This window comes from Hypanus sabinus, chromosome X1, assembly GCF_030144855.1.
Source record: "Hypanus sabinus isolate sHypSab1 chromosome X1, sHypSab1.hap1, whole genome shotgun sequence".
Lineage (NCBI taxonomy): Eukaryota > Metazoa > Chordata > Chondrichthyes > Myliobatiformes > Dasyatidae > Hypanus > Hypanus sabinus.
Genome location: NC_082738.1, coordinates 60110160 through 60133053, shown reverse-complemented (window position 1 = coordinate 60133053; position 22894 = coordinate 60110160). Strand labels below are relative to the sequence as shown.

Below are 22894 nucleotides of genomic sequence, written 5' to 3'. Positions count from 1 at the left end.
TTGAACATGCAACAAGGGCACACAACCTACTCCTGCATCTGAATCTTACTTGACTGGTGACAAGAATGAGAAACTGAACAGAATAGATTAAATTAAACTATGGTTAAATGAATTGCAAGCATCAACCCATTTTCATGCTCGCTGACAACTACATTATGGATCAAAGGAGCCAAAGTGAAACATACTGTTTCTTGGCGGCATGTTTCAGCAGGAGACACAAAAACATCCAGCAGTGTTCAAAGCTAGAACCACTACTGCATTAGATGTCATGATGTTTGTAGTCAGTCATAGAGCATTACAGCATAGAAATAAGCTCTTTGGTCAAACTGTTAATCTGCCTAGTCCCATATCTCTGTCATCTTGTATAAATTTGTCTCTGTGTGTTGTCTGTACCAACATGCCTGTGATGCAAAATTTCTCATCATACCCGTACCTCATTGCACTTGTATGCCTGATAACCTCAACTTGACTTTAAACAACCACCCCATTTGCCCCGAGATGTACAGAAAAGAGCCCTTAAGGATAATAAAAGGTACCAGACTTGCCTATAATTTTTTTTTGTGTACAACATCAAGCATTTGAGAGAAACCAGAAGCTGTCAGGATATTCTCCTATACTGTGATCATGAAGATACACAAGAGGTGGAATAGTCATCCTAGGAGACCATGGCTAATATCATCCAACCACACAGCTATCTTTACCACAATCTCAGTTACTGGGTTAACAAGAAAAAGAAATACCAGCCATGGACCATGGGAAAAAGGCCAGTCTCAGGGTGGAGGATGAACACGTCATATTTGGTCCAGGTAATCTCCAGTCTGACAGTATGAACATTAATTTCTCCTTTGATCCCTTCCCTCTTCTCTGGCCCCTTACCCCTGTCCATCATCTCCCCTATGCCCCTCCTTGATTATGAATTATTATTATAAATTATTATTATTATGTAATTATTATGAATTATTGAATCTCCCATGATTCAATCTCATCTATTAGATTCCTTCTTCAGACCTTTATCACCTGGCTTCACCTATAACCTTCCAGATAGTTCTCCTTCCCCTCCCCACATCTTTTTATTCTGGCATCTTCCTCCTTCCTTTCCAGTCCTGAAGTATAAATTAGTGCAGGGCCATCACACTGCTGTGCATATCTGCCAATTAATCTTTCCCTTTAAATGGAGCTACTCCCCAGAGTTCGATACAAGAGAATTCACCCTAACAACCATTTAGCTTTGAATCCAAGGCTTTGAATCCTCCCCCTTATCCAAGGGGGAGGTCTGAGTAATTCATGACTGTGAAAATGTTTTACAAGTCCTATAAGTAAACATTTATACAATGAGACAAAATAAAGTCTTAAAATTTTATATAGTCAGTATCAAATTGCAAAAATCTTTACCTCTCCTGTAGACTTTATTCACCATTTTAAAATGCCATTAGCAATTTTGTAGAATTACTTGACACAGTAAACTATATTGATACATTTATCTAATCAGTCAAGAAATGGATTCAAATGTTCAAAGATCCCTGTTTTTATTTTACAGATAAAAAACCTACAACACAATACAGGCCCTTTGGCCCACAATGCTGTGCCGAACATGTCCTTACTTTAGAAATTACTAGGCTTACCCATGGCCCTCTATTTTTCTAAACTCCATGTACCTATCCAGGAGTCTCTTTAAAAAAAAAGACCTTATCGTATCTGCCTCCACCACCGTCGCCGGCAGCCCATTCCACACACTCACCACATAAAAAACTTACCCCTAACATCTCCTCTGTACCTACTTCCAAGCACTTTAAAACTGTGCCTTCTCGTGTTAGCCATTTTTAGCCCTGGGAAAAAGCCTCTTGACTATCCACACACCTCTCATCATCTTATACACCTCTATCAGGTCACCTCTCATCCTCTGTCACTCCAAGAAGAAAAGGCTGAGTTCACTCAACCTATTCTCATAAGGCATGCTCCCAAATCCACACAACATCCTTGTAAATCTCCTCTGCACTCTTTCTATGATTTCCACATCCTTCCTGTAGCGAGGCGACCAGAACTGAGCACAGTACTCCAAATGGGGTCTGACCAGAGTCCTATGTAGCTGCAACATTACCCCTTGACTCTTAAACTCAATCCCATGATTGATGAAGGCCAATACACCGTATGCCTTCTCAACCACAGAGTCAACCTGCACAACAGCTTTGAGTGTCCTATGGACTCGGACCCCAAGGTCCCTCTGATCCTCCACACTGCCAAGAGTCTTGCCATTAATACTATATTCTGCCATCACATTTGACCTACCAAAATGAACCACTTCACACTTACCTGGGTTGAACTCCATCTACCACTTCTCAGCCCAGTTTTACATCCTATCAATGCCCCTCTGTAACCTCTGACAGCCCTCCATACTATCCACAACACCTCCAACCTTTGTGTCATCAGTAAATTTACTAACCTATCCCTCCACTTCCTCATCCAGGTTATTTATAAAAATCACAAAGAGCTGGGGTCCCAGAACAGATCCCTGAGACACACCACTGGTCACCGACCTCCATGCAGAACATGACCTGTCTACATATAAATATAAAAAAAATTTACAGCACAGTAACAAGTTATTCATCCCAAAAGTACCTTGGTGTTTGCGTTTTGCAGGAGCCTCTCCCACCCCTCCTATTAACATATTCCTCTTAGCTCATCTGCTTATCTAGCTTCTCTTGAATTTATGTCAACTACTTCCGGTGATAACTTGATTTATACAGTGAGTAGGAAAATAGAAAACAGATATTTTTACAAAACAATTGTTAATGTTTTTCTCTGCCAACCCTGTACTTTAGCTATCAAGGTTTAAATTCTACTGTAGAAACTGAGCACCCATATATCAGCAATAGGTCTAAAAGCAAAATGCCTTGCAGTTGACACATTAAGATCATGACTGCTTTGTAGAGTGTGATAAGTGTATGACAGAACCATTTAAAGAACAGCGGCATACCTCTCCAAGGTAAGATAGTCAATGTGGTCATCCCTCAAGCATTCCTATTATTGACAGGTTGTTTATTTCACAGCAGCCTGCAGGAAATTAAGTTTCTCACAACTCAAATTTTAACAAGATACTTAATTAATGAAAAATTTCCTTGGGAAATTTAGAGAGCCTGAGAAATCCTTTAAAACAGCACAAATAAGTTGTTCAAATCAATTCTTGTCTGCCTTACTGTGGTTGGATAGATATAAAAAGATAGCACAGGATAAAGAGCAGAGTTTTCTCTGCGGTTTTATGTATTATTTCAATAACCATTTAAAACATTGATAAAAAAAAAATCAACAGAAATGTCTCAAATCCATCCCATGTATGATGTGCTTTGAGATATTGCAGATGCCATGCAATTCTTTTTAAAATGATTTGCAGATAGTTCACCACCAGAAATCATTAGAGAATTCTTAAGTTTTGTGGTGTCAGAAGCAATAAAATTAACTGATGAAAAACGATTAAATATTACATCACTGTTTTTTCCCCACTTTAGTCCATTTGGGATTAGAGCAACTTCAAACATTTGAAGTTGATTCTTCATCTTCAGGTATTTCCAATAAACTTCATATAACATCTCTGCTTCTCACTTCAAACAATGCAAGATATAAATCAGCAAACTGGTTAAGTATACAGACTATTAAACAAGATACTTCAAGTCAAGTCGCCTTTTATTGTCATTTTGACCATAAACTGCTGGTACAGTACACAGTAAAAACAAAACAACGTTCCTCCAGGATCATGGTGCTACATGAAACAACACAAAACTACACTAGACTCTGTGAGACAACTCAAGGCTACACTAGACTACGTAAAACAACACAAAAACTACACTAGACTACAGACCTACACAGGACTACATAAAGTGCACAAAACAGTGCAGGGCAGTACAATAATTAATAAACAAGACAACAGGCACAGTAGAGGACAAGTTTCAATATAATAATAAATTATGTAGTTGTCAGTCTAGACTGAGTATTGAGGAGTCTGATGGCTTGGGGGAAGAAACTGTTGCAGTTTGGTCGTGAGAGCCTGAATGCATTCAGTATCTTTTGCCAGATGGCAGGAGGGAGAAGAGTTTGTATGAGGGGTGCGTGGGATCCTTCACATTGCTGTTAGCTTTGCAGGTGCAGCGTGTGGTGTAAATGTAATGGCGGGAAGAGAGACCCCGATGATCTTCTCAGCTGACCTCACTATCCGCCGCAGAGTCTCGTGATCCGAGACTGTGCAATTCCCGAACCAGGCAGTGATGCAGCTACTCAGGATGCTCTCAATATATCCTCTGTAGAATGTGGTGAGGATGGGGTGATGGGAGATGGACTTTTCTCAGCCTTCGCAGAAAGTAGAGTTGCTGCTGGGCTTTCTTGGCTATGGAGCTGGTGTTGAGGGACCAGCTGAGATTCTCCGCCAGGTGAACACCAAGAAATTCAGTGCTCTTAATGATCTCAACAGAGGAGCCATCAATGTTCAGCGGAGAGTGGTTACTCTGTGCTCTCCTGAAGTCAACAACCATCTCTCTTTTGTTTTGTTCACATTCAGAGACAGGTTGTTGACTCTACACCAGTCTGTTAGCCACTGCACCTCCTCGCTGTATGCTGACTCATCGTTCTTGCTGATGAGACCCACCACAGTCGTGCCACTGGCGAACTTGATGATGTGATTTGAGCTGCGTATTGCTGCACAGTCGTGGGTCTTCAGTTGATAAATGTGGAGACAAACATGAATCGGATGTATTAAATAATCTGGAATAAAAAGATACCTTCAGGAATGGTGACCAGTCTACTGAACAGTCAAAGACCCATCTAATACAAATCTCTCGGAGAAGGAAACTCCATTATTTTTACCTTATCTAACCCACAAACATGTATACACGTATACACAAGCCTGATAACAATATAACTGATTATAAACAACCTAAAGTAGTCCAGCTAAATAATCAAAACATAGAAATAACATTAGATTGGTTACCTGTCATTGACCCAGGCTCAAAAATCTGATGCAATGAAGTCCTACTCACAAGCAAGAGCTGCCCCATAGACAATCAATAGCTTGAGACATCCAGATGCAAATCTTGCATTTCAGATACAGTGATGCCTCTGTCACAATCTCTGAGGTGGCATCAATGTTATTAGTAAAGGCAATGGGCCTGGGGGTGTTCAACATCAATTGGAAGACCTCATGAAATCTCATGGCTTCAAGTTAATAAAGGCAACAAAAATCTGCTAGCTACTAGCTTATAAACTTCCTCTGCTCATAAGGATGCCTGTGGATCAGCACTTGGAAGGAGAAATAGCTGCAACAGGAAACAATTTGATCTTGGTGGGTGACTTTAGGCAAAAGAAGCAAGTGAGCACCTCTTACAGACATACATTACTCCAAAATGGGCTTGCAGCAGGCAGGAAGTTAAACACAAAAAGATATTTCTTCAGATATCATCCTCAATTTACATCAGTACTCTCTATATTTGGTACCTTCTATACCCAAGAGCCCATTTGCTGCTGTAGCCCATCCACTTCAAAGTTTGATGTGTTGTGCATTCCAAGATGCTCTTCTGCACACCACTGTTGTAATGCAGTTATTTGACTTATTGTTAGCTTCCTATTAGCTTGAACCAGTTCCTCTGACCTCTCTATTTAACGAGACATTTTCACCCACAGAACTGCTGCTCACTTTTTTTTTCCCCACACCATTCACTGTAAACTCCAGACACATGTGCATGAAAATCCCAAGAGATTAGCATTTTGAGATACACAAACCAACCTGTCTGGTCAAAGTCACTTAGGTCATATTTCTTCCCCATTCTGATGCTCGGTCTGAAAAACGGAACTGGATGGAAAGATCTACTATAGGTGACAGAGGCTTTAATAGCTCCTCTGTCCTGCTTATACAAGTCCTCAACACTTCAAACTTCATACATTCATGGACACCTTGAAAGAAAACTCCAGATTACTGCTTACCAACCTAATGAGAAGAAATTTCTTTAGTCAGAGGATGATGAATCAGTTGAATTCATTGCTATAGGTGACTGTGGAGGACAAGTCGTTGGCTATAAAAAGGAAGCTGATATATTCTTGATAAGTAAGGGTATGAAATGTTAGAGGGAGAAGGCAAGGGAATGGGGGTGAGGGAAAATAAATTAGTCATGATCAAATGGCTGAGCAGACTGGATGGACCTGTCTCATGGTTTCAGCTGATCAATGAGTACCCCATATTGTACAACTACTGAAAGCTTAAATATCATGGGTAGGAGCTTCAGTGTCTTCACCAAGAATGGTTTGATAGCTAGACCAAGTCTGCTACAGATGGTTACTGAGCTTGAGGAATAAACTTTTTTGACTTGTCCCTCATTAATCTACCCATGGCAAATATATTTGCCAATCATAGTAATGACAGAAATGACGACTGTAATGTGGAGAGAAAAATCAGATCTCTTCATTGAGGATGCTTCGATCATATTCTATGGTGTGTTAATTGGGAGACTTCAGAAAGATTGGGCATCTGAAAACCAGACGTCCAAGTCCCCAAGGACGCCCACCATTATATATAATGCGGGGGAATAACTGTGATTCAATTGCATTAGGACAGAACAGAGGCAACACTAGGCCTGCTTAAAAATGAGGTGCTAATTTGAAGCTGCACAGAAATATGTATGCTAAACTATACAAAGATAAACAAGCCAATCCTCAAAAAGGACAGATCAAAATCTGCAGTCCTGCTACACAGTCTTTAATGGGGGCAAAGGATTAAACAGCTATCAGAAAGGAGCTGTTTTAAGAGCATCCCCATCCTTAACAATGGCGCTAGGCTGCACAAATACTAAGAAGTTAATCCTTCATAACTTTTTACAGCCAAAATTAATCAGATATGCAATCTTTACTTTCTCCAAAAAAATATCCATCATGAGCCAACAATTTAACTTCATTTCATATGATAGTTAGAAATGACAGAGCACTGGATACAGAGAAGCCCGTGGAATGAGAGAGCTTTCAAGCTGTAATGCTGAGGACTTGTGCACTAGAACTACCTGCACCTCTATTCTAGGTGCTCTAGTTGCAGAGCTACAATTTACCCAACAATATGGAAGAATTCCAGTTACATCCTGTTCACAAAAGTTAGACAGACTGCTAATAATTGTCCAAAGTAGTCTTGATTTTCAGAGATGTAAGGTATTGTTGATAGTGCTTTCAGCAACATGCAACTCACCAATCATCCTCTCTCCAATGCAATTTGAGGTTAACTAGGTCCACCACACTCACCCATTTTGTTCTAAGCATGGATCAAAGAGCTGAATTCTTGAGGTAAAATATGGAGAGAATGTCTGCCCTTGATATCAAAGCAGCTTATGACCGAGTATGGCATCATTGAGGCCTAGTAAAACTGAAGTCACTGGTAAAAATGCCAGTGGCTCGAGTTATACCTATAGTTGTTGGAGATCAATCATCTCACCATTGAAACATAATTTCAGGAATTCCTTGAGATTACATCTCAGAATAAATTGTCTTCAAATTGCTTCAATTATATTCCTTCTATTATAAGGTTAGAAGGGGGATGTTTTTTATGATTGCACAATATTCAATTATAAAAGTGCCAGACAATGAACACCTCCTACAAAAGATCAGGTATCCTTTATATTCAATGACATTAACATTGTCAGGTAATCACTATTGATCAGAAACTAAGTTGGACCAACCACATAAACAGGGCAGAACTAAGATGACGCTAGACAGTGACTTCTAGAGCTCATCTGCACAAACAGCTTACTTCTACCTTTAATTTCTCGTTTTCCTTTTCAAGGTAGATGGGGTTCTGTCGAAAAACCTGACCTAGAGCTGCACCCAAACTTTTGTTCTTTATGGCGATGGTTTCTGCTCCCAGTGTACACCGACCGTTTTTCAATATCCCAACGACTTGGCCTATAAGACGAGCACATCTTTGGGGTTCCAAGGCTTCGTGGCTCTGGGAACGAGCTGATTCTATGCTGGTGTCAGTGACTTAAGTGTTGTAGGAGTGAACGGAATATTGGGAACAGCAGGTCAGCTATCGGAGACTCCACTTGGATCACACTCTCTCTCTCCTCTTGTCGGCGGGGAAGAGTTTGATGCCTATTCTTGAGTCAGGGAGCTCAGAAAAAGTGACACAGCAGACTTTAACACAGTAAATCAGTGATCTGTTTTGTTTATGTCTCCCCTCTCACTGAGTGATACCTCTCTGCCTCTTTATTAGGGACAGAGAGAGCCTTTTTTGCTGAAGTATGGGGTGGAAGGGTTGATGCTTGTGAATGGGAGGGGGAGTAGGGGAGCTTTGAGGTTCTGACATTCTTACTGTCATTTATTTCTTGGGGCACTCTTCTGTTTTTATGGATGTCTGTGAGCAAAAATTTCAGGATGTATATTGTATACATTCTCTGATATTAAATGGAACTATTAAATACTGGCTCCAAAATTTGTTGTTTCTATTTTAAAAGGGACATCCTAGCATTCTGAGGATATGCCCTCTGGTTCTACACTTTCCCACTACAAGAAACATCGTCTCCATGGCCACTCTATCCAGGTCTTTCAATATTTGGTAGGTTTCAATGAGATCCCCCCTCAGCTTTTTTAAACTCTGCCAAATACAAGTCCAGAACCATGAATGCGCTGCTTATGTTAACCCTTTCATTTATTACCAAAACCATCAGCCTTATAAACCTTTACATCTGTTCTAACAGGAGCACACTCTTCCTTAGATATGGGGCCTAAAACTGCTCACAACACTACAAACGTGATATGACCAATGTCTTAAGGACTCCTTACTTTTATATTTTAGTCATCTTGAAATAAATGCCAACATTGTATTTATTTTCCTTACTACTGACTCATTCTGCAAGTTAACAGTTAGGCAGTCTTGCACTAGCACTCCCAAGAGCCCTTGCACCTCCAATTTCCAAATTCGCTCCCCATTTAGAAAACAATCTATGCTTTTATTCCTTCTACCAGACTGCATAACCTGTTTTATTCTATCTGCCACTTCATTGCCCATTCTCTCAACCCATCCAAGTCTTTCTCTAGACCCTCCACCATCCACAAGCTTGGCCACAAAGCCAGCAATTCCATCATTCAGATAATTAACATACAACATGAAAAGTAGAGGGCCCAAGAAAGATCCTTGCGGAACATCACCAGTCACTGGCAGCCAACCAGTAAAGACCCCTTTATTCCCATGCTGCCTTCTGCCACAGCCAATCTTCTGTCCATGCTAGTACAACTCCTGTAATACCACGGACTCCCATCTTGTTTAGCAGCCTCGTGTGCAGCACCTTGCCAAAGGCCTTCTGAAAATCCAATTAAAAATACTATTTTGTTACTCAAGGGAATGCCAACAATAACTGATAAGGCAGAATTGCAGCAGCTCTCGCGCACAATCCACATTTTTAAATATAGTTAACTGGAAAATTGTAAAATGATGCAAAACATGCGATAAGACAGCCCATCACCCTTGTATAGGCCCATTGGTGGACCAAATTAATTCCAATCCTTTGCTCTTTGCATAGCCTTGTCTCTGGCACTATTTATCCAATTTCAATTCAATGTCAGTAACAAACTTTTTAACCAATCTTTTGGCAAAGAGTTCTAGATTACAACATTTTATTGTATAAAAATGTTTCTTTAGGTTGCTTGCACTTTTGTAAATGACCTTTGAATTGTCCTTGATTAAAATATGTTTATGCCAGATAGTTTATGCCATTTAAAAAATGATCAAATTTGTTCAGCATGGAACAAATCACCTCATCTTCACCAGCCTTTCAAATAACTGAACAGCCTCATTTCCACCAATTAAAAAAAAATCACAACTGTGGCTCTACTTCTTTTGGGGTATGAAGAGACTTGGGATGTCACCAAAGACTCTGGCAAAGTTCTACAGATGTACAATAGGGACCATTCTGACTGGCTGAGTCACAGCACAGTGGAAATCCTACGATGCACAGGATCGCAAGAAGCTGCTGAAGGTTGTCAACTCAGCCAACTCCACCACAAGGACAATCCTCCCCACCAAGGACAACTTCAAGAAACAGTACCTCAAAGCAGTGCCATCCATTACTAAAGGCACTCACCAACTGGAACATGCCCTCTTCACATTAGAGGTGGTGGTTCAGGAGTCTGAAGACCCACGCTAAACATTTTAAGAACAGCTTCTCTGCTGTCAGATTTCAGAATAGCCCATGAACCCAACCTTGTTATTCATCTATAACACTGCCTAATTTTGTAACCTGGAGTCATTTTTTTATGTCTTGCACTGTACAAAACAAGAGATTTCACAGCATGTCAGATGTCAGTGATATAAACTTGATTCTGACCTTTAGCCAGGTGTTATTTCAATCCTGGTGCAATACACAAAAGTGCTCTCGATGACAATCAGCATTTTATAAATATTTCTCACTGTCTGTTTTCAACATTCTGATTATCAAATCTTTGTATGCATTTTCTAATGATTATTAGTTCTTTGATTTCCATTTGGAGGATCAAATTTAAAATGTACACTAATGAACTGAAACAGTGCAAAACAAATTGTTTTCACATTAAAAATATTTATAAAAAGCCCAGCACCAATGAGGAAAGATATTTTATAATTTCAACAACACATTCAGGCAAGTTGGATTTTCTTAGACTGCAAACTGCATTATAGATTTAGGACATCTACCAGATTCTCAGATAAAAGAAAATTAGAACCAAAAATAAAGATTTTTTTTCTGCAGCTAGAAGTTGTAATGCAGTTTTCTATTTCAGGCATGATACTGCTAAATGCTTGTGAAAGCAAGTAATCATCAACAAATGATTAAGTTCAGAATATTTCGACTTATTACATTGATCACTTATCTGGAGTAGGATATCAGCACCAGAGTAACCAAATCTGCTAATTTTACCAAATTGTGCACCTGAGTAAAAAAAAGTACTGAACAGACTGGAGAAGTAGTCATGTGACATCTAATTAATTCTGACAACTGTACTGTAATACACATGATAGATAATCAGAACAAAAACAAAGAGAATTTAAGAGTCCTCCTGGCTCCTTCCTCAACTTTACAATGGATTCAGAAACTACCATTCTGAAATACTCTGTGACATTAGAACAACTGCATTGGTTTAGAACTGAAATTGCATCAGGAACAATTTACAGGCTAAGTAAAGCAGATTTCCCTCTCAAAGGATGTTAGTTACTTACTTTTATTTAAAAGCCAAATCAGATTGCTTAATGGCAACACCAGTGAATCTGCAGATGCTGAAAATAAATAAAAACACAAAATGCTGGCAGAACTCAGCAGGCCAGGCAGCATCCAAGGGAAGAGGTAATGACGACATTAAGGGTTTTGGCCCAAAACGTCGTCACTACCTCCTCCCATAGATGCTGTCTGGCCTGCTGAGTTCTTGCAGCATTTTGCGTTTTTATCAGATTGCTTAATATTTGTTTTACTTCTGTCAACTATTTATTTATTTTAAATTGAATTACTGTTCTCAGCTATCATGGTGGTATTTGAATTACTTCTAAGGATCTCAGACCTGACCAATGACTAGCTGCCTGATCTGCTGAGTTTCGAGCATTTTTTGGTCTAGATATTAGATCAGGCCTCTGGTTACTGGTTTTATTGTGTACTGGATGCCACAAAGATGAAAGCATGGTTCCAACAACTCAGAGAAGCCTGGTCCAGGCTTGCAAAGAACAATGTCTGCGTTGAACATTTTTTTTTATTACTAAGGGCCACAAAGATCATCCAGGGTCAGCCAGCATTCTTTAAAACCTCCATGATTTATTTTATTTATTTTTTTTTAAAAAGACTTCTCAAACTGTGATGGATATTCACTTTCTAGGGCCTGAGAGGCTTATTGCTAAACTCAACTTTCTAGCACACTGGCATGACCTTTCCAAAGGGTCAGAGTTGTTGGTGACAGTTAAACTTTTAACTAATATTCTTTGCTCAGCTTCTTGATGTAAGCAAGAATAATTCTCATGTTCTGAATGTAAATTGCAATCAGTTTGAAGTTGGATGCATAATTTTGTAATGTTACAGAATATAGGCAGATAGCTCACAGCAGTTGGCTGCCTGCTAAAAGATTTGCTTTGCAAAATTAAGTGACCAAGAGACTTCTTGTCTGCATTAACCAAATGCAAGACAATGGGGTTATGTCACTTAGTACATCAAACATGGTTACAAGTTGGGATGATTGTGTACTCAGAGGATCAGCTCTCATAGCATTAATTGTGGATGTTGCCAGAAGCTTTAAAGACCATCTGTATGAGTTACTTTGTCCCAGCAAAGGTATCTGGAAAAAAAATCATATGCAGATGATGTCATTTAGTAGAAAATAGTATAAATATCACATGCATTGGGGATTGTTAGGAATGATGAGGAGAATTGACAGAAAGAACTAGAATTCATTCCTCAACCCTCAGTTTCTGCGATGGATGACCCATTCATCTGTAACTTGTTGGTATATTCTTCTAGTTCTTAAGAATTGTACCTGTGCTTGGAAATCCTTAATAGTTTGTAAATCTTTTGTAATTCGTAAATCTTTTATAAATTGGAAATTCTCTGGGAGTTAAATGTAAGTCAAGAACTATTTGCCTAAATTTAAATGTATATAATAAAAAATAAAGTAACTGTTTCAACTACTTCATTAGCTGGAAGCATCTCCTCCTTGGTGGGGAGGGGGTGCACCACTCAAGCAGTGAATATTAGCAGCTAATACCTCACCACAGAGGCTAGACAGAGAAGTTAGTCCTTGAAGAGTAGGTGAATACAGTATAACCTCCACTATAGTGAGGGTACCCTTAAATATCTAGAATCAGAAAGGGCTTAAAATCATTTGAGTTTAGGGCTTTGTGGACAGGGAACCCAATACTATCACAAAACTTCCCTGCTACTTTCAACGAACTCTGTCCTTCACTCTCTAAATCTGTTCTTGCACCCCTATTGTTTACCCCGTTATCCTTCCTACTAAAATGTAACACTTCACATCTTTACCATTAAATTTTATTTAATTCTTATCCTCACAGCCTGTATACATCTCCTCACAGTTCACAAAACCTCCTTGTTACCTCTAAATATGGGGAATGTAGGGCACAATTTCTAGATCAAGTCATTAGCAAAACAATTAGAAGTAGCGATTTAGGTATATGGTGACATACATGTACTTTAATAATAAATTTACTTCGAACTTTAAGGTACCGGCCATTGGAGAAAATGCTTGTCTTCCCCCAGTCTGAAAAGCATTTTCTCATGGCTATATTATTTCCTGTTACTTTGCCACTTTCTACCAAACCTGCCTCAGACTCCCTTATTTCATAATTTTCAATTTTAACAAATGCATGTGGCACCTGATCAAATTATTTTTAGAAACTCATGTACACTATATTAACCACATTTCCTTTGCTGAAGCTTTCTATTACTTCAGCAAAAGAATTTGCTCATGTTACTTAGAGAAAGCTAGCAAGAATTTAAAGGCAAATTGTGTCTAAGTAACATGTCCAAATGACTACTGCTTCCATTCCTGTTTATTTATTTATTAAGGGTCATACTGATCAGCCAAACTCATCGGCAATCTGAGGGGCATATCTATATTGTGCATTTGGTCCATATCCCCCCATTCCTTCATTATCTATGTACCTGTCCAAATGCTTTTTTGAATGCTATGACGATACCCTACCCCCATTACTTCTTCTGGCAGCTTATTCTACATACCCACCACCCTGTGTGTAAAACAGCCCCTGAAATCTCCCTTAACTCTTTCCTTCTCATTTTAAACCTATGTCCTCTACACTATCCTAACCTGAGAAAAAAGACCACCCCCATAATTATTTTTTTTTAAATAAACCTCTATATGGTCACCCCTCAGCTTCCTGCACTCCAGTGAGAATAATTTCAGCCTATCAAATCTTTCCTCGCAAATAAAGATCTCCATTCCAAGCAATATCCTGGTGAAACACTTCAGTACTCTTTCTAATGGTACCATATATATTCTATCACGTGGTGACTAAACTACACACTGTGCAGCCTAACCAATGTTCCAATTATTACTGTCAATTAATACCCCGGCCTATGAAGGCAAGAAGAAAAATATATCTTTCACTATCCAATCAGCCTGCATTGCCATTGTCAGGGAATCATGAACTTGCTTCCCAATGTCATTCTGTATATTAATGCTAAGGTTCCTGCCAGTTACTGTACATGTCCAACCAATATTAGATGACCCAAAATATATTACCTCATACTTGCTTGGATTAAATCTCATTTGCCACCTCTTTGCCCAACTTTCCAACCAATCTATTTTCCTCTGTATCCTTGGGCAACCATTGTAGATACTACAACTCTACAAATATTTGCATCATCAGATCACAGACAGTCATTACTATGTAACAATTAAAGTCCTAGCACCAATCCCAATCACTGACTTCCAGTCAGAAAAAACTGTCAACCACTACCCTCTGCTTCCCATCACTAAGCCTATTTTAGATCCAGTTTCTAGATTGTTCTCTACAAGGAAAACAACTCATCAGTGATACCAATGTAGATGGAGAGACCGTTTCGCTGAACACCTACACTCCGTCTGCCAGAAGAAGCAAGATCTCTCAGTGGCCACCCATTTTAATTCCACGTTCCATTCCGATACTTCAATCCATGGCCTCCTCTACTGTCGCAATGAGGCCACACTTAGGCTGGAGGAACAATACCTTATATTCCGTCTGGGTAGCCTCCAACTTCCAGTACTGCTCCCCCTTCACCATTCCACATCCTCTTTTCCCTCTCTCACATCTCCTTGCCTGCCCACCACCTCCCTCCTTTGCTTTCTGCTAGGGCCTTCTGTTCTCTTCTATCAGACTCCCCCCTTCTCCAAACCTGCATCTCTTTCACCAATCAACTTCCTGGCTCTTTACTTCATCCTTCCCCCTCTCAGTTTCACCTATCACCTTGCGTTTTTCTCTCTCCCCTACCCCCACCCTTTAACTCTACACCTCATCTTTTTTCTTCAGTCCTGCTGATCATTGACTATGTTTCCCCCCCCCCCCCCCGCCCCCATAGATGCTGCTTGGCCTGCTGAGTTCTTCCAGCATTTTGTGTGTGTTTCTCTGTCAAGATTAATCTCACTACCTTGTGGTTACTAGCTTTACCTCTACACTTATTCTCAAACATTTTCAAATTGCCAACCTGCAAACAATCCATTTATTCTTGCTGTTCATTAACATGTTATCACTAAGTTACTACTTCAATTCCACAAAGCTATTCTTGGGTGATGATCTCTTCAGGTCATTTTTATTTTAAGTAGCATATGAAAACAAATTCATATTTTAGGATCAGTTACTTATTGTGTTTTGAAATCTGTATCAGGGCATGTTAAATGTACTGCAACAGAGGAAGGAATCAAGTGCATTCTCTGCTCCATAGAGATGTCACTTCAACTATGGAGACAATGTTGGTAACAACTAGGTCTGATTCCACCTGCATGTAGATGATGGGAAAGGTTAATAACCCATTGCTCTATCCATGAACACCCAACTCAATTAATACTACAGCACTGTTAGATTATCACCAAGCCATTTCACTTCAGTCGAAAAGTTAACTCTGCCTGGGATAAAACCTGTAAAGCTTGAAAACATTATGTATATCCTTCTTTGAATTGAAGAAAATCCTGAATATCTTTTTTACAATTTCTGATGCTCCACTGACTTCAAAATGTGAAAACTTTATTATTTATTAATATTACAAAAGCTGTAGCCTACCTGAATATTCTTTTCACACTCAGTTTGCTGATGAAGAACAAGTTCACTTTCCAACACAAATTTTTTCCCACACTTATCACATATCTGCATTCGACTGTGAGTGACTGTCATGTGTTTTTCAAGATACCAACGATTATTGAAGACTCTGGGACATTTTTCACAGGTGAGATTCTGCTTTTCTTCAATCTGCTTTTCTTTCTGTGTTGGAGGTCTAGAAATCTTAATATTTTTCTTTCTCTGTTCAGGCAGCTGAATCCTTGTACTTCCTCTTAAAAAAGTTGTTTCTGTTGTTTTCAATCTGGTTATTTCCTTAGGTTTGCCTTGTTTGATATCTTCTATTTCTTCATCATGTCCACCATCTTCTATGTCAACATCATCATCCTCATCATCATCACCCCCTTCATTTTCTGCATCACTTGAATCAACCATGGCTGATTTTTCAGAATGTGAAGCTACACCTTCTGTCCCTTTGGACACATGTAAAGTCTGATTATTAAGGTTCACTTCAACAATGATTTGCTCCTGATTATAGGAGTCTTGATCATCTGAGTCAGAGTCATCTGCATCTCCTCCCATTCCAATAATTCCTTTACTGTCTTCATAAAATGCTTGTTCTCTTGTTTTCAAATACCGTTTTGCCATCATATTCTCAGCTTTCACCAGATAGGGTTTATTCCCTTCTCCAGGGAAAATCTTGGTTGATAAATCAAGTTCTCTGTCAGCATTGCTATAAACTTGAGGGGGGATCTGGGAGCCCTCCTGGGCCATTCCAGCAACAAATGAAGAGTTGTTAATCAGATTTTTGCAACAGCTGACAACATTATTCACTTGAAGGTCCCTAACTAACGTTAACACCTCCTGTTTATCATATGCATTCACATTAAGTCTAGATGTATAATCATAGGATCTGCCTGAAAGTTGCCGACATTAAGATCACAGTAATAAGTTCAAACTGCTGCAACCACTTGATCTGTGTGAAGATAATATAAAGAACTAGCTGAAAGTAGTCAGCACTATTTTGTTAGAAATAAATGACTGTCTCATATTAATGTCGTCATCACAGAGATGAGGCTCAAACATGTGCTGCTCTGTTTGTCCATCAAACATGTGCAACGAAAACTGATATTCTCCTGTAGAGGGTACCCAAAGGGAAGATAGAAATGTATTCAATCTTTAGCTGCAATAAGAAGAAACAAAATTCTTGTTACCTGAAAAATCAGTAAAATTATTACAATTGGAATTTTGACAATAAATACAAGAATGTGAAAAAAACAGCTTACAACCAAGTAATGACTTGAAGATACAGCACGTCTTGTCAAATACCGTACCTATAGCTCCATCTCTAATTATCACATAAGGGTTGTGTACTAGTCAATCCCATTAGTTTCAAAAGCATACAGCATCTCCAAGTTAATGGGCACAATTCCATCATACTAAATGCTTTTAGTTTAATGCAATGAAGTTAATTAATCTACCACAATAATAAGGCAAATGGAAATTCCTTCAATACATTAATAACAAATGCCATAATTTGTTTTAGAAGGATAAAAATCAAGTATGTTCATCTTGCACCACTGAAGCCTGCAAAATTGGAAGGCTAGGAACTCAAAATTAACATTGACACTTTCTCAAATGTATGACACAGAAACCAACAGTATTGCAGAGGTTAACCATTATTCACTTCATCAAAAGGAGCATGAACTTTTGGATAATTTAGGTATATACATGTCTGATGAAGGAGAAGATGAGGGTGGGCATTAATTTTTAGCATAAACATCATTAAAAAATATATATCCAATTCCTGATGCCAATTTTAAGCCCTTAATTTTAGCACAATATAATAAATACATCTAACTACAGAACAAAATTTCAGAAGAAAGCTTCATCTCTAATGTGGGGGTGTCGTGGGGAAATTCCTTTACATACTCCATTTCAACAAAATCAGGCCCCATACCTTGTAGATCGCATCAAAGGAAGACAGTAATGACAAAGGATAGTAGCAAAATTTACAAATCCTCAAGTGTTGGATCACATGGAATAGGGCAAACAGGTATGAAGAAAAATAGCATTCCAGATTACATTAACCTTTAATGACAAAACATTTACTTAAGCAAGATTCTTTAAAGAAAATGATACAGAACCAATTGCAGTTTAAGTCTGCCAAGGAAATTATTGCAGTGTTCAACCATCCTAGTTATAAGCACTTTAAATGAATACATTAAAATTCAGGTGATTGCACTGGCAGTAATTTATATAATGACTATTTACTAAAATAGTGGGATGATTCAGTCCAATTGCACAAATTCCTTAATCAACAGTTACCTGCAAGTGGTATTTTTTTTAAATAGACATTATAGCTCTTGAAATGGATAAGAATCAGGAACCATGATCGCAAAATAGCTGCAAAAAAATGTAACTAGAAACTACAAATCATTGAAGCTAAATTGCTAATTGTTGTGACCAAGCAAGCATCCTGCTGACTGGAGTCTCAAACAGATTTCCAGCTACTCCCATTTATGTTGATTGTGGCTCAATTGCAAGTGCTCATTAATCTTATTGTTAGGTTGTGCATTTCTCGTCCCACTCTATAGATTTGACACAATCATGATTGGTAGTCTACTACTGAGTAAGAGGAGTTCTGAATTAAAGATGACATTAAATCAATGGTACCATTGCCTCTCAAATACAAATCAACACTATTATACAATCTTACCACTTTAAAGAAAATTCACCCAATCTCAGACCAAAACAGAATTACCATACCGCTTTTTGTGGTGACTGATTATGTATAAACAGACTGTTACATTTCTTTTTACATCGTCTACCCATCAAGAATCTTTGAATTGCTGTAAAATATTTTGTCATGTCCCAAGGACATTAGAACCTACAGATTTTATTTTGGGTTCCAATTTTTTTCCCTAGTGTTAGGATTACTAAAAAAGCAGAATAAAAGTTTAAAGAACTGATTTGTGAACTGTAAATGCATAATCAATAGCTCTAGGAAGGCACAATTCTCCGCTATTCTAACTGAACTACTATACAGAACCATTCTTTATTCCACAAATAGGATAAAAGTACTGGAAACTGCAGAACACCAAATTGATGATAACCTTAATACTGATGTGAAGAGATTAGGATTTAAGCATTTACATGAGAAAGCAGAAGACATTGAACAGCAGGCAATTGGCTACACTGTTTTTTTAACAGTTATCTTGCAAGATATGAGCATCACTGGCAAGACCAGCAATTATTGTTCATCATCAGCTGCCCATGGCCTACAGAAGATAGTGAAGAGCCATCCTCTTGAACTGTTTCAATTGTTATTTATGATGAAGTTATTTGGTAGAGAATTCCAGAATTGAGATGAAGGAATAGATCATCTATTTCCAAGCAAAAATAATGTGCAACTTTAAGGGATGTCCCCGGGCTATGATTTTACTTTGTTTTGGCTGCCGCTGTCTTTGGTGTTCAGTGTCTTAGGTTTGGGAAGTGTGGCAGGAGTGGCCTAGGCCAGTAGTTCTCAACATGGGCCCCCAGGGCGCCTTGCCAGATTTTGTAGCAGGCATAAATAAATGTAATTTAATTTTGGAACCACGGAATTTGCATATATAATAGCATTTAAAAATATTTGCTTACAAAATTAAATCCAGATTGGGTGGTGGATTCATTTGGGGTGAATGTGGATGATGTTGACACCACATTGAAAGAATGTTTCATTGACCTCTGTGCAGTGATAGAACAGCTCAAGCAAACTTCAAACGCAGCAAGCAAAATTCCTGGATAACTAGTGATATTCAAAATAAGTTTCCACAACTCTGGGAGAAAGCAAAGTTGTTTTTAATTGGAATCTTATCTTGTCGAATGAGGTTTTAGTCAAGCTCTTCACCTGCCATCAAAAGATTGCAACCATCTTGATCTTGTGAAAAGAGGTAATCTTTGATTATCTTTAACCAATTTGCAAACAGATATTCAAAAGCTCACGAGTTTGCATCAGACGCAGGATCTCACTAAGTACCCAAAGTAATAACGTTGTGTTTTTTTTTGTTGTTGGTTGGAAGACAATTATATATATTATAAATAAAGTATCCTATTCAGAGCTATTATTATATAATAATAGTTATTTTTCCATTTACACCAGTAACATTATACTTAACATGTAATACCTAAAATCTGTTAAAATACAAATATTGACTATTAGAATATTTAGTACAGTTGATAAAAAAATTTAGCAACTAATGGAGACTTTGGAGGGTGAGGTCCACAAAAGTAAATATACTTTCCTGGTTTTATTATTCATGTAATTAACTGTCCAAAATCCAAGACCTTTTATTCGGGTCTCCTGCATATCTCCAATTTCCAGTGCCCATTACTCATCACATTACCTTTATTATTTGCATAGGCCAACACATTGCCTTGCATGAACCCCATGCATTTTTCATCCCAGTAAGACAATCCTTACAATGTACATCCAAGATTTTTCTCCTTATCTCAATAATCTGAGGTACATTTTTGCATCAGGACTTCAGTAACAATCCAACTACGAATTTTCTAAGGAACACTTACTTTGTTAAAGATACTAAAATAATTTGTCTTACTAATTAATTTTGATACTGAAAATAAATAGCAGAACATTCAAACTTTACTATCGAGTCTTTTGATTGTTCAAACCACCTGCTGGAATGCATATCACTGCAAACATCACGAGCATCAATTTCAGTTCAACTATTCCATTTAGATTTAATTGATTGATTGGAAATACAGCACAGAATAGGCCCTTCAAACCATGGCAACCAGCAATCCCCTGATTTAATCCTGGCCTAATCATGGGACAATTTACAATGACCAATTAACCTACCAAACCCGTAGGTCTTTGAACTGTGCGAGAGAACCCATGAAACGACAGGGAGAACGTACAAACTCCTTACAGGCAGCAGCAGTAATTGAATCCAGGTCGCTTGCACTATAAAAGCATTGTGCTAACCACCACGCTACTGTTCTGCCCTAATATGACTATCTGTCAAAATTTTGAAATCAGACCAATTCAGTTGTACAATGGGTTTATGTTCAATTATGCAATGAAAGCCATTCCTGTCCTCAATACCAAAAAATTCTGGTATAGCAAAGGAATTAATTTTCCAAATCAGAGCCAAGGTTATACTTAGAGCAGATAGGTTCAATCCACTACAATATAAATTTGGAGGAAATAGTTCAACCTAAGCCATCTGGTACTAAACCAGAAAGTATCCAACCAGCACCACTTTAGGAAGGAGATAGTGGGTCTTGATTATTAATACTGATTTCCTTCTTATATATTGGAAGTCATGATTCAGTTCTCAAATATGTACATACTATCCTGCACACAGCAAAACAACTGACCACCATTGAACTCAAATGGTATTAAAAAATGTAAGCAATCATGTCAGTGTTTCCAGAAATTATCTGTTGCTACAGCTGCAGAAGATGTACTACAGCAAACTTCTGATGTGTATACCCTATATTTAAATAGGCACATTCCAATGCATAGATTGATACTAACTGCTTCTGTACTAATACAGCCATTCAATTTTCAAACACAACATATTTCCCAAAATCATTTCTTTTTACATAAAACTTATCTATGTGTCTAGCTCATCTACAAGTTTTAAAAGATTTTTTTTTGAAATGGGATCATCAGTTTTTAGTTCTTCCTCAGGTTCATTATCGTTAGCCATTACTCTGTGGACTTCATTTCTTTCTTTCTTCATGTCTTGTATCCAGGTAAATAACAATATCCAAATATTGCACAAATAACTTTTATTCTGAATGTGAGCTACAGAAATATAAAGCTCAATTTTCCACTCTTCAAAAACCGTCTGAATGGTATTTTTCAAACATGAACCAATATGCTATTAATAAAGGAAGATGCAAAAACTTGATATGCACATTAGCTTTTTTTCTTACAATACAACTTATCTCTATCTGTAGGGCAAACAGGACACCAATTGAAATTAAAAAATCAACTGTTCTATTACCTAGCCCATTACAGGAAATATAGTAGGTTAACTCTGACAAGTCGACCTTTGGATAATATAAGCTTCCCAGTCATTTGAAACTATAAAGAAACAGAAGGTTATCCAAGTTATCAGATCAGCAATAATATTATCAGTTTAGAGTTATCAATTTAAAAAATTAGTCTGCATGGTAAAATTGGATAGGTATATGGACAGGAAAGGAGTGGAGGGTTATGGGCTGAGTGCTGGTAGGTGTGACTAGGTGAGATTGAGTTCTGCACGGACTAGGAGGGCCGAGATGGCCTGTTTCCGTGCTGTGATTGTTATATGGTTATATATGGCTCTTAAATTTCCATGAATAACATTTAGCCAAACCAAAGTGCTTTGAGTGGCTGGTTCTGGATCACATTAAATCCTATCTTTCTGTTACATTGGACCCTTTCTAATATGCATATCACTCAAATCAGTCCAGCGATGATGCCATAGCCTCTACACTCCACTGTGTCCTGCCTCACCTGGAAAGTGGTGCCTCATACACCAGGACGCTGTTTATCAACTTCAGCTCGGCATTTAATACAATCATTCCTCAGAAGTTGGTGGGTAAACTATCCTCATTGGGTCTCAACACCTCAGAAGTTGGTGGGTAAACTGTCCTCATTGGGTCTCAACACCTCTCTCTGTATCTGGATCTTGGACTTTTTGACAGAAAGATCACAGTCAGTCCCTGTTGGCAGAAATATCTCTAGATCCATTATGCTGAGCATGGTGATCCCCCCGCCCCACCCCAGGGCTGCGTGCTCAGCTTGCTTCTGTTCACTCTCCTAATGCATGACTGTATTACTAGATCCAATTTAAATCAAATCAAGTTCGCCTATAACACAACAGTGGTTGGCCTCAACAACGACAAGGCGTTGTACAGAGAGGAGATAGAGCAGCTGGTAGAATGGTGCAAGCACAACATTTTTAATGTGGACAAGATTAAAGAAATGATTGTGGACTTTAGGAGTATGCATGCTGACCATTCACTACACATTAACAGCTTCTCCATGGGGAGAGTTAGAAGCTCCAAGTTTCTGGGAGTGCATGTACATAATGAATGACCTCACCTGGTCCCTCAACACCACTTCTCTGGTCAAGAAAGCACAGA

General features: G+C 38.4%; 1 protein-coding gene across 2 annotated transcripts in view; it reads right to left on the bottom strand.

Moving 5' to 3' along the window:
• znf652 (zinc finger protein 652) overlaps positions 1 to 22894 on the bottom strand; it is a 160233-nt gene that overhangs the window by 91278 nt on the left and 46061 nt on the right. For both annotated transcript variants that reach the window (XM_059956646.1, XM_059956645.1), the window contains exon 2: positions 15758 to 16934. In XM_059956646.1, the coding sequence (XP_059812629.1) occupies positions 15758 to 16525 (768 nt within the window). In that variant the 5' untranslated portion in view covers positions 16526 to 16934. The remainder of the gene's footprint in view (positions 1 to 15757; positions 16935 to 22894) is intronic.